Source organism: Centroberyx gerrardi, unplaced genomic scaffold, assembly GCF_048128805.1.
Source record: "Centroberyx gerrardi isolate f3 unplaced genomic scaffold, fCenGer3.hap1.cur.20231027 Scaffold_83, whole genome shotgun sequence".
NCBI lineage: Eukaryota > Metazoa > Chordata > Actinopteri > Beryciformes > Berycidae > Centroberyx > Centroberyx gerrardi.
This window is the reverse complement of record NW_027605219.1, coordinates 61,099-73,598: the sequence shown is the minus strand read 5'-3', so window position 1 is coordinate 73,598 and position 12,500 is coordinate 61,099. Positions and strand designations below refer to the sequence as shown.

The 12,500-nt window shown below is 42.9% G+C and overlaps 1 protein-coding gene across 1 annotated transcript in view; it reads left to right on the top strand.

Annotated features, from left to right (window-relative positions):
* Positions 1-12,500, top strand: part of LOC139929166 (protein 4.1-like) — a 49,854-nt gene that overhangs the window by 6,914 nt on the left and 30,440 nt on the right. Inside the window, exons 9-12 of the mRNA XM_078282346.1 lie at positions 768-812; positions 4,756-4,908; positions 5,731-5,828; positions 10,784-10,959. Of these exons, the coding sequence (XP_078138472.1) occupies positions 768-812; positions 4,756-4,908; positions 5,731-5,828; positions 10,784-10,959 (472 nt within the window). The remainder of the gene's footprint in view (positions 1-767; positions 813-4,755; positions 4,909-5,730; positions 5,829-10,783; positions 10,960-12,500) is intronic.

Sequence of the window (12,500 nt, the reverse complement as noted above, 5' to 3'; positions counted from 1 at the left end):
ATTAGCATTAGCATTAGCATTAGCATTAGCTAGCTTTCTGTAATGATTTGAATAAATGAAATACAACCAAAATTATTTCAGGATTTGAGGTTTGAAGAAACTTTACTTCCTGGACTGATTGAACCCAAACCTAGCATCACAAAAACACATAGCAACGTTAGCATTGCTAGCTTAGAGTAGCATGCAAATGCATGATAGAGATGTTAGCATATGCTCTAAGTAGCATGAAAATACATTATTATTATTATTATTGTTATTGTTATTATTAGCATGTAAATGCATGATAGTGGCGTTAGCTTTGAGTAACTTTCCCCACTTAGACCAGCTTTTCTTTTTGTTCTTTTTGTTCTGTTGTGTTCTGTCTGTCTGTCTGTCTGTCTGTCTGCCTGTTTGTTTGTCTGCCTGTCTGTCTGTCTGTCTGTCTGCCTTTCTGTCTGTCTGTCTGTCTGTCTGTCTGCCTGTTTGTTTGTCTGCCTGTCTGTCTGTCTGCCTTTCTGTCTGTCTGTCTGTCTGTTGGTCTGCCTGTCTGCCTGTCTGTCTGTATGTCTGTCTGTCTGTCGGTCTGCCTGTTTGTCTGTCTGTCTGTCCGCCTGTCTGTCTGCTTGTCTGTCTGCCTTTCTGTCTGTCTGTCTGTCTGTTGGTCTGTCTGTATGTCTGTCTGTCTGTCGGTCTGCCTGTTTGTCTGTCTGTCTGTCCGCCTGTCTGTCTGCTTGTCTGTCTGCCTTTCTGTCTGTCTGTCTGTCTGTCTGTCTGTCTGAATGGCCTAGATGGTAGGAAGCCGGTTTGATTGCCTGTCTTCAGCTAAGACAGAGGTAAGACTGTTTCCTGTATGTGTGTGTGTGTGTGTGTGCATCTGTGTGTGTGTGTGTGTGTGTGTGTGTGTGTGCATCTGTGTGTGTGGGTGTAAGTGTGTGTGTACTGTGCCATCTACCAGCCTGAAATCAAATCAACATCAAATCAACATCAAATCAACATCAAATCAATATCTAATTCATGTGTTTGGCTGCAGTTCCTCTCATCACCACGAGTCAGTTTAAACCGGTTTAAACCGGTTTAAACCGGTTTAAACCGGTTCAACCCAAACTCTCACTAACCACATCGACAATCTCAAAGAACGATTCCTGTGTGATTTGAGTTTTTCAAGCTGGTTCACTTCCATTCAATTCAAACAGAGAAAACGACTGGAGACTCAGTCAGTAAAGTGGATCCATCAGAGAAGGAGAAGCAACAATCTGCAGAACGATCAGCGATCTGTTCAGACTTTCCTCTACCACAAATTAAACCTGAACCTGACTGTTTTCATGTATGAAGATGTCGGTTCTGTATGTATGTGTGTGTGTTTAACGTGTGCATGTGTTTAGTGTGTGTATGTGTGTGTGAGGGTGTCATGAGTCTCCAGGAATCTGAAACAGTTGAGTGATAGTTGAATAATGGTTGAATAATAGTTGTAGTTCAGCAGTAGATGTGGAGTCGCAGCTCGGTATGGGGGATCATAAGTGCCAAAATTCTAGAGGAGCAAGATCTGAACCATGACTCCTCCTCTAACATGTGACTCCTCCTCTAACATGTGACTCCTCCTCTAACATGTGACTCCTCCTCTAACATGTGACTCTGCCTCTAACATATGAGTCTGCTCATGCTGAACCTCAGAACAACGCCAGCAACTGACTGTATTCACACGGCAGCCATTTTGAACACTCGGGGTGTGAGACTGTACCTGGACGAGCGAGTCCAATAACTCAAGTTACTCTACGAGTTACTGTGTCCTTCTGAGGAATATCAGTTCACATTTGAATAATAATATTTGGTCTGTTATCGCTGGCTGCTAGAGTCTAGCCTAGCTAGCTAGCTTGTAGCTTACTAACCCGTAAGCGAGCTAACGTCCCTGCTAAATTCAAGCAGTCGTTAGTTGCTGTTGTTGCTGCTGATTTGATAACTTCGGTCTGTCTGAAGTCCTCACTTATGACTTGAAGTAACAAACTCTACCAGGAAGAGCAAGTCCAGTAACTCCAGTTACTCTACGAGTTACTGTGTCCTGAGGGACAAAGGTAGGTTAGGTTTAATACATTTGACCCACTATCACTAGCTATCACAGTCTAGCCTAGCTAGGACCACGGATGAATTTTGAAGCCAATAAGGAAGTGGCTGAAAGCTGCAGTTCCTGTAATGTCCACTAGGGTCGGCTCCGAAAAGACTCTAAATCCCGCTCAACTCCATTCAAGTCAATGGGACCACATTCCAACTTCTCACTCAAAATATAAAGTCAATACATTTTTTCGACAAGAGATTTTGGTCTCAGTAGCTGTCAAGGTATTGGGTAATACAAGTAGATGGACATACTGTGTAACCAATCAAAGAGCTAGAATAAGCAGCTACGCTGAGACGCACAGGAGTCTATGAGAGGCAGCAAGGTTGGTTGACATGTGACTGCACATGCTACAATGTTGTCGTGAAGTTAATAAACCACTCGTTCTGAGTGCAAATAATCTGTATCGGCCAACAGTTTATTTGACAGTGGCTAATTTCACTTCTTCTAATATGTGTCTGTATGGCGATTTTCAAAATAACTGTGTCATTAACGGGATATAACGGTTATAAAACGGGGTTGTTTTCCGAGTGATTGACAGGTCGCCTGTCCAGTGATCAACAGGTCGCTGATCGCGGACCAATAGCAGGCAGCACTGCGGCACTGTGGGAAACCCCCGGCTTCGCTTGTAGTTCAGCAGTAGATGTGGAGTCGCAGCTCAGTATGGGGGATCATAAGTGCCAAAATTCTGCTCCGGCTCCAAAAAATGCCAACATGGCTGCGCTCGTGAACCCCAACTTTTGGCTTTAAAACGGCCCTTCAGAAACCTGTGGTGATGTCACTCACTACTCCATCTGATTTACAGTCTGTGTTACTAACTAGTAAGCGAGCTAACTGACTTCCTGCTGAAGTCATTGTGGTTGTTGTTGCTGCTAATTTGAGAACTGGTCGGTCTATTTGAAGTCCTGACTTATGAGCTGAAGTAACACTAGTTTTATGCCAATCTTCCAAGTAGAGTTTCTCACCCTGAGTATTCAAAATGGCCACCATGTGAAAAAGGTCAAAAGTGGTGTTACATCTTTAGTGATAAGGACTGTAAAGTAGGTGTGGTGCAGGTGTGATGTATGAGGTAGACGGACATCTGTCAGGCGCTCCTCTCACCTGATTGGTCAGCAGAAGTAAAGTAGACGTGGCGAAAGCGTAACACGGATATTAGCCTGACGCTACATGAACGCCACAGCAGCCTGACGCCAAACTGACCATGTGACTCTGTGACATCACAGAACTCTCTCTTCAGTCAGCGTTGCTGCTCTTGAATTTCGGCACTCTCGACCCCTGATACCTCACAGTTCACCTCGAACACGCCGACATCATGACACAACATATCTTCAACACGCCTGTATGTTCACATGAACACGCTACATGCTGTTTCCATTCATGTGAACACGCTGAGTCGGTGTGGATCAGTTCACACTTTAACAGAACATGTGGTTCCTCAGAATAAAACCTTTTAAATAGTTAAATTAATATTATTATTATTATTATTGTTAGTATTATTATTATTATTATTATTATCCAGTCTGACTGGAGTTTCTGCTCATTTCCTTCATTCCCTTCCTGTTTTCCATCACTGCAGATGGTTTTCCAGCTTTTATCACATCAGCAGATATTTGATATTTTTCCTTCGTCTTTGTTATTTTTCACAGTAAATATTCTGAATCAAACTCTGTCTAATTTTAAACTAGAGATAATTATTCATTGATCCTACGTGTCTAAAGCTTCATAACGATTTTGTAAATTTAAACTGAGATTCCACATTATGTGCAATAAACATTTCAGTGCAGGAAGCTCTAACAGACAGACAGCTGTCTTGTGTGCACAGTCACAGTGTTATAAAAAAAAAAAAACTTCCACTCACAAAAAGGACATGCAGGTTTTATTCTGAGCTGAGGGTGAATTCACGCTGTGTAGGCTAATATTTGAATGTGAAGGCAAAAACTGCTGTTCAAAGAAATGACTGATGCGCATAAAAGCGCTAACTTTAGATAGTCCTTGAGTAACAAACTAATATCCAACCAGGATTTTGATTCTGACATAAACCTCAGCTAATTAATGCGCTTTGATACGGATTGAATGAATGAGGAAATGAAACAGCGTGTCTGGCTCTGTAAGAGGGAGGAGACGAGAGAAACTCAGGGTTTGTTGAAGAAAACCTGCCAGCAGCAGGTTAGCTTCAGAGTCAGTTACCATGGTAACTGACCCAGAGTTTACAGTAAGTTACCTCTCTTTCTGGAGCTGAAAGCCGGGAGTTTCCCTCATCTCAGGGTTAACAAACTCAGTTTTCACTAAACCCGCTTTCTGGAAAACCACCCTGACATGTAGTGACCGGAATGTAAAAGTTTCCAGCCTGATATTATCATTCTGATGCAGATTGTTGCTTCTCCTTCAGTGATGGATGAGCTTTACCGACTGAATTAGAGTCTTTAAATATATCTTTAATCATCAGGTAAAAACTGTTAGAATTAACATTACAGGGATGGAAAATGTAAAAAATGAGCAAAAACTCAAATCACACTGGAACGGTTCTTTAATCTCCTGTTGGAGTTTCATGTCAGCGGTCAGTAAACCAGTTTGTGTTTAGTTCAGATCCACATCCAGTTCACATGTCAGTCATTCATGAACCCATGGTGTGTGTGTGTGTGTGTGTGTGTGTGTGTGTGTGTGTGCAGGACTCGGAGGGCGTGGCCATCATGCTGGGCGTGTGCAGCAGCGGCCTGCTGGTCTACAGAGACAGACTGAGGATCAACAGATTCTCCTGGCCCAAGATCCTGAAGATCTCCTACAAGAGGAACAACTTCTACATCAAGATCCGACCTGGAGAGGTGCACACACACACACACACACACACACACACACACACTGTTCATTCACTGTGTTGTGCTTTTGTGAGGATCACCTGAGGTTTGTTTGTTTTTTCAGATTTGAGGGTTTGAGGTGAATTTTGTTTTCAGCCTGACTGACTTTCCGTATTCAATAAGAATAAATTGTTATTTCCTCAGCAGTGGGAGGCTGCAGCTTGTTTCTGATTGGATTAGAGTGTCAATATTACAGATGGTGTTAGCATGTTATCACGGTTGTTGGGTGAAAACCTCATATCTCCAAAATTAAACTCTTCAGGAACAAAGAAAATCAGCTGTTTTCACCTTGACCTCCATGCAGTTTGAATTTATTCAGTGAGGTTTGAAAGAGTTTCATAACCCAACGGGTCGTAAAGTTTCAGACGGAGACGGAAAGCCTGGCAGGACAAAATGAAGTCTGGACTGATGCTCATATTCAGTTTCTTCATGTGTTCTTCTGATTTTAATGATTTTAATAAACTCATCCATGTTCTTAGAAACAGAGCAAAGAAAACAAGATGACACAATGATTTACATAGATAACCTCAGTAATTTCTCTCTCTCTCTCTCTCTCTCTCTCTGTCTCTCTCTCTCTCTGTCTCTCTCTCTGTCTCTCTCTCTCTCTCTCACTCTCTCTCTCTGTCTCTCTCTCTCTCTCTGTCTCTCTCTCTCTCTGTCTCTCTCTCTCTCTCACTCTCTCTCTGTCTCTCTCTCTCTCTCACTCTCTCTCTCTCTCCCTCCCTCTCTCTCTCTCTCTCTCTCCCTCCCCCTCTCTCTCTCTCTCTCTCTCTCTCTCTCTCTCTCCAGTTTGACCAGTTTGAGTCCATCATTGGTTTTAAGCTGCAGAACCACAGAGCAGCTAAGAGACTGTGGAAGGTTTGTGTGGAGCATCACTCCTTCTTCAGGTCAGTGCTGACAGTGTGTGTGTGTGCGCATGTGTGTGTTGTATTGCATTATTCCAGTTGTAAGTGAAAATATCAACATCACATCTACAGTGTATCATAATACATTCATAATTCATTATGAGGCTATAAGAACACATAAGGATCAGACATGACGATCCCACCTGCCTTTTTTCACTTGTTTCTATTGTTGCAGCAGGCGGCTGCAACAATATGCAACTATGGCAACTAGGCAACTATGTGCCTGCCGAGTTGGTTGCAGTAGTTTTCGGTTGTAGTGTGTTTTGGTTGGTTGCAGTGTGTTTTGGTTGGTTGCAGTGTGTTTTGGTTGGTTGCAGTGTGTTTTGGGTGGTTACGGTGAGTGTTGGTTAAGGCGTGTTTTTGTTGCAGTGTGTTTTGGTAGGTTGCAGTGCGTTTTTGTTGGTAGCAGTGTGTTTTGGTAGGTACCAGTGTGTTTTGGTAGGCTGCAGTGTGTTTTGGTTGGTAGCAGTGTGTTTTGGTTGGTAGCAGTGCATTTTTGTTGCAGTGTGTTTTGGTTGGTAGCAGTGTGTTTTGGTTGCAGTGTGTTTTGGTTGCTTGCAGTGTGTTTAGCTTGCAGTGTGTTTTGGTTGGTTGCAGTGTGTTTTGGTTGCTTGCAGTGTGTTTAGCTTGCAGTGTGTTTTGGTTGGTTGCAGTGTGTTTTGGTTGCAGTGTGTTTTGGTTGGTAGCAGTGTGTTTTGGTTGGTTGCAGTGCGTTTTGGTTGGTAGCAGTGTGTTTTGGTTGGTAGCAGTGCGTTTTGGTTGGTAGCAGTGTGTTTTGGTTGGTAGCAGTGTGTTTTGGTTGGTTGTAGTGCGTTTTGGTTGGTAGCAGTGTGTTTTGGTTGGTAGCAGTGCGTTTTGGTTGGTTGCAGTGCGTTTTGGTTGGTAGCAGTGTGTTTTGGTTGGTAGCAGTGCGTTTTGGTTGGTAGCAGTGTGTTTTGGTTGGTAGCAGTGTGTTTTGGTTGGTTGTAGTGCGTTTTGGTTGGTAGCAGTGTGTTTTGGTTGGTAGCAGTGCGTTTTGGTTGGTTGCAGTGTGTTTTGGTTGGTTGCAGTGTGTTTTGGTTGGTAGCAGTGTGTTTTGGTTGGTTGCAGTGTGTTTTGGTTGGTAGCAGTGCGTTTTGGTTGGTAGCAGTGTGTTTTGGTTGGTAGCAGTGTGTTTTGGTTGGTAGCAGTGCGTTTTGGTTGGTAGCAGTGTGTTTTGGTTGGTTGCAGTGTGTTTTGGTTGGTAGCAGTGCGTTTTGGTTGGTTGCAGTGCGTTTTGGTAGGTACCAGTGTGTTTTGGTTGGTAGCAGTGCGTTTTGGTAGGTACCAGTGTGTTTTGGTTGGTAGCAGTGCGTTTTGGTTGGTACCAGTGTGTTTTGGTTGCAGTGTGTTTTGGTTGGTTGCAGTGTGTTTTGGTTGCAGTGTGTTTTGGTTGGTAGCAGTGTGTTTTGGTTGGTAGCAGTGCATTTTTGTTGCAGTGTGTTTTGGTTGGTAGCAGTGTGTTTTGGTAGGTACCAGTGTGTTTTGGTTGGTAGCAGTGTGTTTTGGTAGGTACCAGTGTGTTTTGGTTGCAGTGTGTTTTGGTTGCTTGCAGTGTGTTTAGCTTGCAGTGTGTTTTGGTTGGTTGCAGTGTGTTTTGGTTGCTTGCAGTGTGTTTAGCTTGCAGTGTGTTTTGGTTGGTTGCAGTGTGTTTTGGTTGCAGTGTGTTTTGGTTGGTAGCAGTGTGTTTTGGTTGGTTGCAGTGCGTTTTGGTTGGTAGCAGTGTGTTTTGGTTGGTAGCAGTGCGTTTTGGTTGGTTGCAGTGTGTTTTGGTTGGTAGCAGTGTGTTTTGGTTGGTTGCAGTGTGTTTTGGTTGGTAGCAGTGTGTTTTGGTTGGTTGCAGTGTGTTTTGGTTGGTTGCAGTGCGTTTTGGTTGGTAGCAGTGCGTTTTGGTTGGTAGCAGTGTGTTTTGGTTGGTTGCAGTGTGTTTTGGTTGGTAGCAGTGCGTTTTGGTTGGTAGCAGTGCGTTTTGGTAGGTACCAGTGTGTTTTGGTTGGTAGCAGTGCGTTTTGGTAGGTACCAGTGTGTTTTGGTTGGTAGCAGTGCGTTTTGGTTGGTACCAGTGTGTTTTGGTTGGTAGCAGTGTGTTTTGGTAGGTACCAGTGTGTTTTGGTTGCTAGCAGTGTGTTTTGGTTGCTAGCAGTGTGTTTTGGTTGCAGTGTGTTTTGGTTGGTTGCAGTGTGTTTTGGTTGGTAGCAGTGCGTTTTGGTTGGTAGCAGTGCGTTTTGGTAGGTACCAGTGTGTTTTGGTTGGTAGCAGTGCGTTTTGGTAGGTACCAGTGTGTTTTGGTTGGTAGCAGTGCGTTTTGGTAGGTACCAGTGTGTTTTGGTTGGTAGCAGTGCGTTTTGGTTGGTAGCAGTGTGTTTTGGTTGGTAGCAGTGCGTTTTGGTTGGTAGCAGTGCGTTTTGGTTGGTAGCAGTGTGTTTTGGTTGGTAGCAGTGTGTTTTGGTAGGTACCAGTGTGTTTTGGTTGGTTGCAGTGTGTTTTGGTAGGTACCAGTGTGTTTTGGTAGGTACCAGTGTGTTTTGGTAGGTACCAGTGTGTTTTGGTTGGTAGCAGTGTGTTTTGGTTGGTAGCAGTGTGTTTTGGTAGGTACCAGTGTGTTTTGGTAGGTACCAGTGTGTTTTGGTTGCTTGCAGTGTGTTTAGCTTGCAGTGTGTTTTGGTAGGTACCAGTGTGTTTTGGTTGCAGTGTGTTTTGGTAGGTTGCAGTGTGTTTTGGTTGGTTGCAGTGTGTTTTGGTTGCAGTGTGTTTTGGTAGGTACCAATGTGTTTTGGTAGGTACCAGTGTGTTTTGGTTGGTTGCAGTGTGTTTTGGTTGCTAGCAGTGTGTTTTGGTTGCAGTGTGTTTTGGTTGGTTGCAGTGTGTTTTGGTTGCAGTGTGTTTTGGTTGGTTGCAGTGTGTTTTGGTTGGTTGCAATGTGTTTTGGTTGCAGTGTGTTTTGGTTGCAGTGTGTTTTGCTTGCAGTGTGTTTTGGTTGCAGTGTGTTTTGCTTGCAGTGTGTTTTGGTTGGTTGCAGTGTGTTTTGGTTGCAGTGTGTTTTGCTTGCAGTGTGTTTTGGTTGCAGTGTGTTTTGGTTGGTTGCAATGTGTTTTGGTTGGTTGCAGTGTGTTTTGGTTGCAGTCTGTTTTGGTTGGTTGCAGTGTGTTTTGCTTGCAGTGTGTTTTGGTTGGTTGCAGTGTGTTTTGGTTGCAGTGTGTTTTGCTTGCAGTGTGTTTTGCTTGCAGTATGTTTTGGTTGGTTGCAGTGTGTTTTGGTACAGTGTGTTTTGGTTGCAGTGTGTTTTGGTTGGTTGCAGTGTGTTTTGGTTGCAGTGTGTTTTGGTTGGTTGCAGTGTGTTTTGGTACAGTGTGTTTTGGTTGCAGTGTGTTTTGGTTGCTGTGTGTTTTGCATGCAGTGTGTTTTGCTTGCAGTGTGTTTTGGTTGGTTGCAGTGTGTTTTGGTTGGTTGCAGTGTGTTTTGGTTGCAGTGTGTTTTGGTTGGTAGCAGTGTGTTTTGGTTGGTAGCAGTGGTTTTTGGTTGGTTGCAGTGTGTTTTGGTTGGTAGCAGTATATTTTGCTTGCAGTGTGTTTTGGTTGGTTGCAGTGTGTTTTGGTTGGTAGCAGTGTATTTTGCTTGCAGTGTGTTTTGGTTGGTTGCAGTGTGTTTTGGTTGGTAGCAGTGTATTTTGCTTGCAGTGTGTTTTGGTTGGTAGAAGTGGTTTTTGGTTGGTTGCAGTGTGTTTTGGTTGGTAGCAGTGTATTTTGCTTGCAGTGTGTTTTGGTTGGTTGCAGTGTGTTTTGGTTGGTTGCAGTGTGTTTTGGTTGGTTGCAGTGTGTTTTGGTTGGTAGCAGTGTATTTTGCTTGCAGTGGGTTTTGGTTGGTTGCAGTGTGTTTTGGTTGGTAGCAGTGTATTTTGCTTGCAGTGGGTTTTGGTTGGTTGCAGTGTGTTTTGGTTGCAATATGTTTTGGTTGGTAGCAGTGTATTTTGCTTGCAGTGTGTTTTGGTTGGTAGAAGTGTGTTTTGGTAGCAGTGTGTTTTGGGTGGTTACGGTGTGTGTTGGTTGTAGTGTGTTTTGGTTGCAGTGTGTTTTGGTTGCAGTGTGTTTTGGTTGCAATGTGTTTTGCTTGCGGTGTGTGTTGGTTGCAGAGTGTTTTGGTTGGTAGAAGTGTGTTTTGGTAGCAGTGTGTTTTGGGTGATTACGGTGTGTGTTGGTTGCAGTGTGTTTTGGTTGCAGTGTGTTTTGGTTGCAGTGTGTTTTGGTTGCAATGTGTTTTGCTTGCGGTGTGTGTTGGTTGCAGTGTGTGATAGATCACTGCTCAAAAACATTCAGAAAAATATTGTACTTATAATTCATCATTAATTATATCTACTGTATCATTATTGTATTACATTATACATATCTATAATGGAACCAACATTTCTCTTCATCTGACCTGGTTGAAGCTTCACACAATGAAATTTCCCATCTTACTGGCAGCGTCTGAACACACCATGACCCACTGAATCAAACACAACCTCGAGCCCCGCCCATCAGCCAACCAGCACACGGCTGGGCTCTGACTGGCAGCTGCCTTGGCTTATCAGAGCTCACTAAGATAGGGGTGTAATCTTTGGGGGCAGGGCTTGACTTGACAGCAACAATTTATAATCCATCCTGTGTGCGGGGGGTGGCGGGGGGTGGGGTGGGGGGTGGGGATTTGAATGAAAACAATAACAGAAAAGAAGGAAATAGTAAAATCGGATTTCAGGTTGATGAGGAGAAAAGTAACCAGAATTAAGCTTTGTTACAACAGAATAACATAACAGGCAACATAACCTGAACAACATCTACCTGTCTGTCTGTTTGTCTGTCTGTCTGTCTTTCTGTCTGTCTGCCTGTCTGCCTGTCTGTCTGTCTCTCTGTCTGTCTCTCTCTTCCTGCCTGTCTGTCTCTCAGGCTGGTGTCTCCAGAGGAGCCTCCTAAGCGCTTCATTTCTCTGGGTTCGAGGTTTCGTTACAGCGGTCGGACTCAGGTTCAGAGTCGCAGAGCGAGCGCTCAGATCGCCAGACCTGCACCGCATTTCCCACGATGCACCAGCAAGAGGTACACGCTGAGCCGCAGCCTGGACGGAGGTACTACTACTACTACTACTACTACTACTACTACTGCTGCTACTACTACTACTACTACTACTACTACTACTACTACTACTGCTGCTACTACTACTACTACTACTACTGCTGCTGCTACTATTGCTACTACTACTACTACTACTACTACTACTACTGCTGCTACTACTACTACTACTACTACTACTACTACTACTACTACTGCTGCTACTACTACTACTACTACCGCTACTACTATTGCTACTACTGCTACTTCTACTACTACTACTACTACTACTACTGCTACTACTACTACTGCTACTACAACTACTACTAGGCCTACTACAACTGCTGCTGCTATTGTTACAACTACTGCTGCTACTGCTACTACTACTACTACTACTACTACTACTACTACTACTGCTGCTACTATTGCTACTACTGCTACTACTACTACTGCTACTACTATTGCTACTACTGCTACTACTTCTACTACTACTACTACTACAGCTACTACTATTACTACTACTAGTGCTACTACTATTACTGCTACTACTTCTACTACTACTACTACTACTGCTACTACTATTACTACTACTAGTGCTACTACTATTACTGCTACTACTGCTACTGCTACTACTACTACTACTACTGCTACTACTACTACTATCGCTACTACTGCTACTACTGCTACTTCTTCTACTACTACTACTACTTCTACTACTACTACTACTACTGCGACTACTATTACTACTACTAATACTATTATTACTACCACTAGTACTACTATTACCACTACTATTAATAATGAAAAACTGTGTGTACGACAATGCATATTCTGTCTAATTTCATTAATGCTGTTCATTATTTTGTACTTTGATTTGTAAGGGAGTACTGACGTTTCTGCATAACGCAACATAGAATAGAATAGAATGGAGGAAGCCAACCTGTTAGTCCAGAGCCATATATACACAGAGTTAGACCGTATATACACAGAGTTAGACTGTATATACACAGTTAGACCGTATATACACAGAGTTAGACTGTATATACACAGTTAGACCGTATATACACAGAGTTAGACTGTATATACACAGTTAGACCGTATATACACAGAGTTAGACTGTATATACACAGTTAGACCGTATATACACAGAGTTAGTCTGTATATATACATTTAGACCATATATAGACAGAGTTAGACCGTATATAGACAGAGTCAGACTGTATACACACAGTTAGACCATATATACACAGAGTTAGTCTGTATATAGACAAAGTCAGACCATATATAGATAGAGTTAGTCCATATATAGACAAAGTCAGACCATATATAGATAGAGTTAGTCCATATATAGACAGTTAGACCATATATAGACAGAGCTAGTCCATATATAGACAGTTAGACCATATATAGACAGAGTTAGACCATATATAGACAGTCAGCCCATATATAGACAGAGTTAGTCCATATATAGACAGTTAGACCATATATAGACAGAGTTAGTCCATATATAGACAGAGTTAGACCATATATAGACAGAGTTAGACTGTATATAGACAGA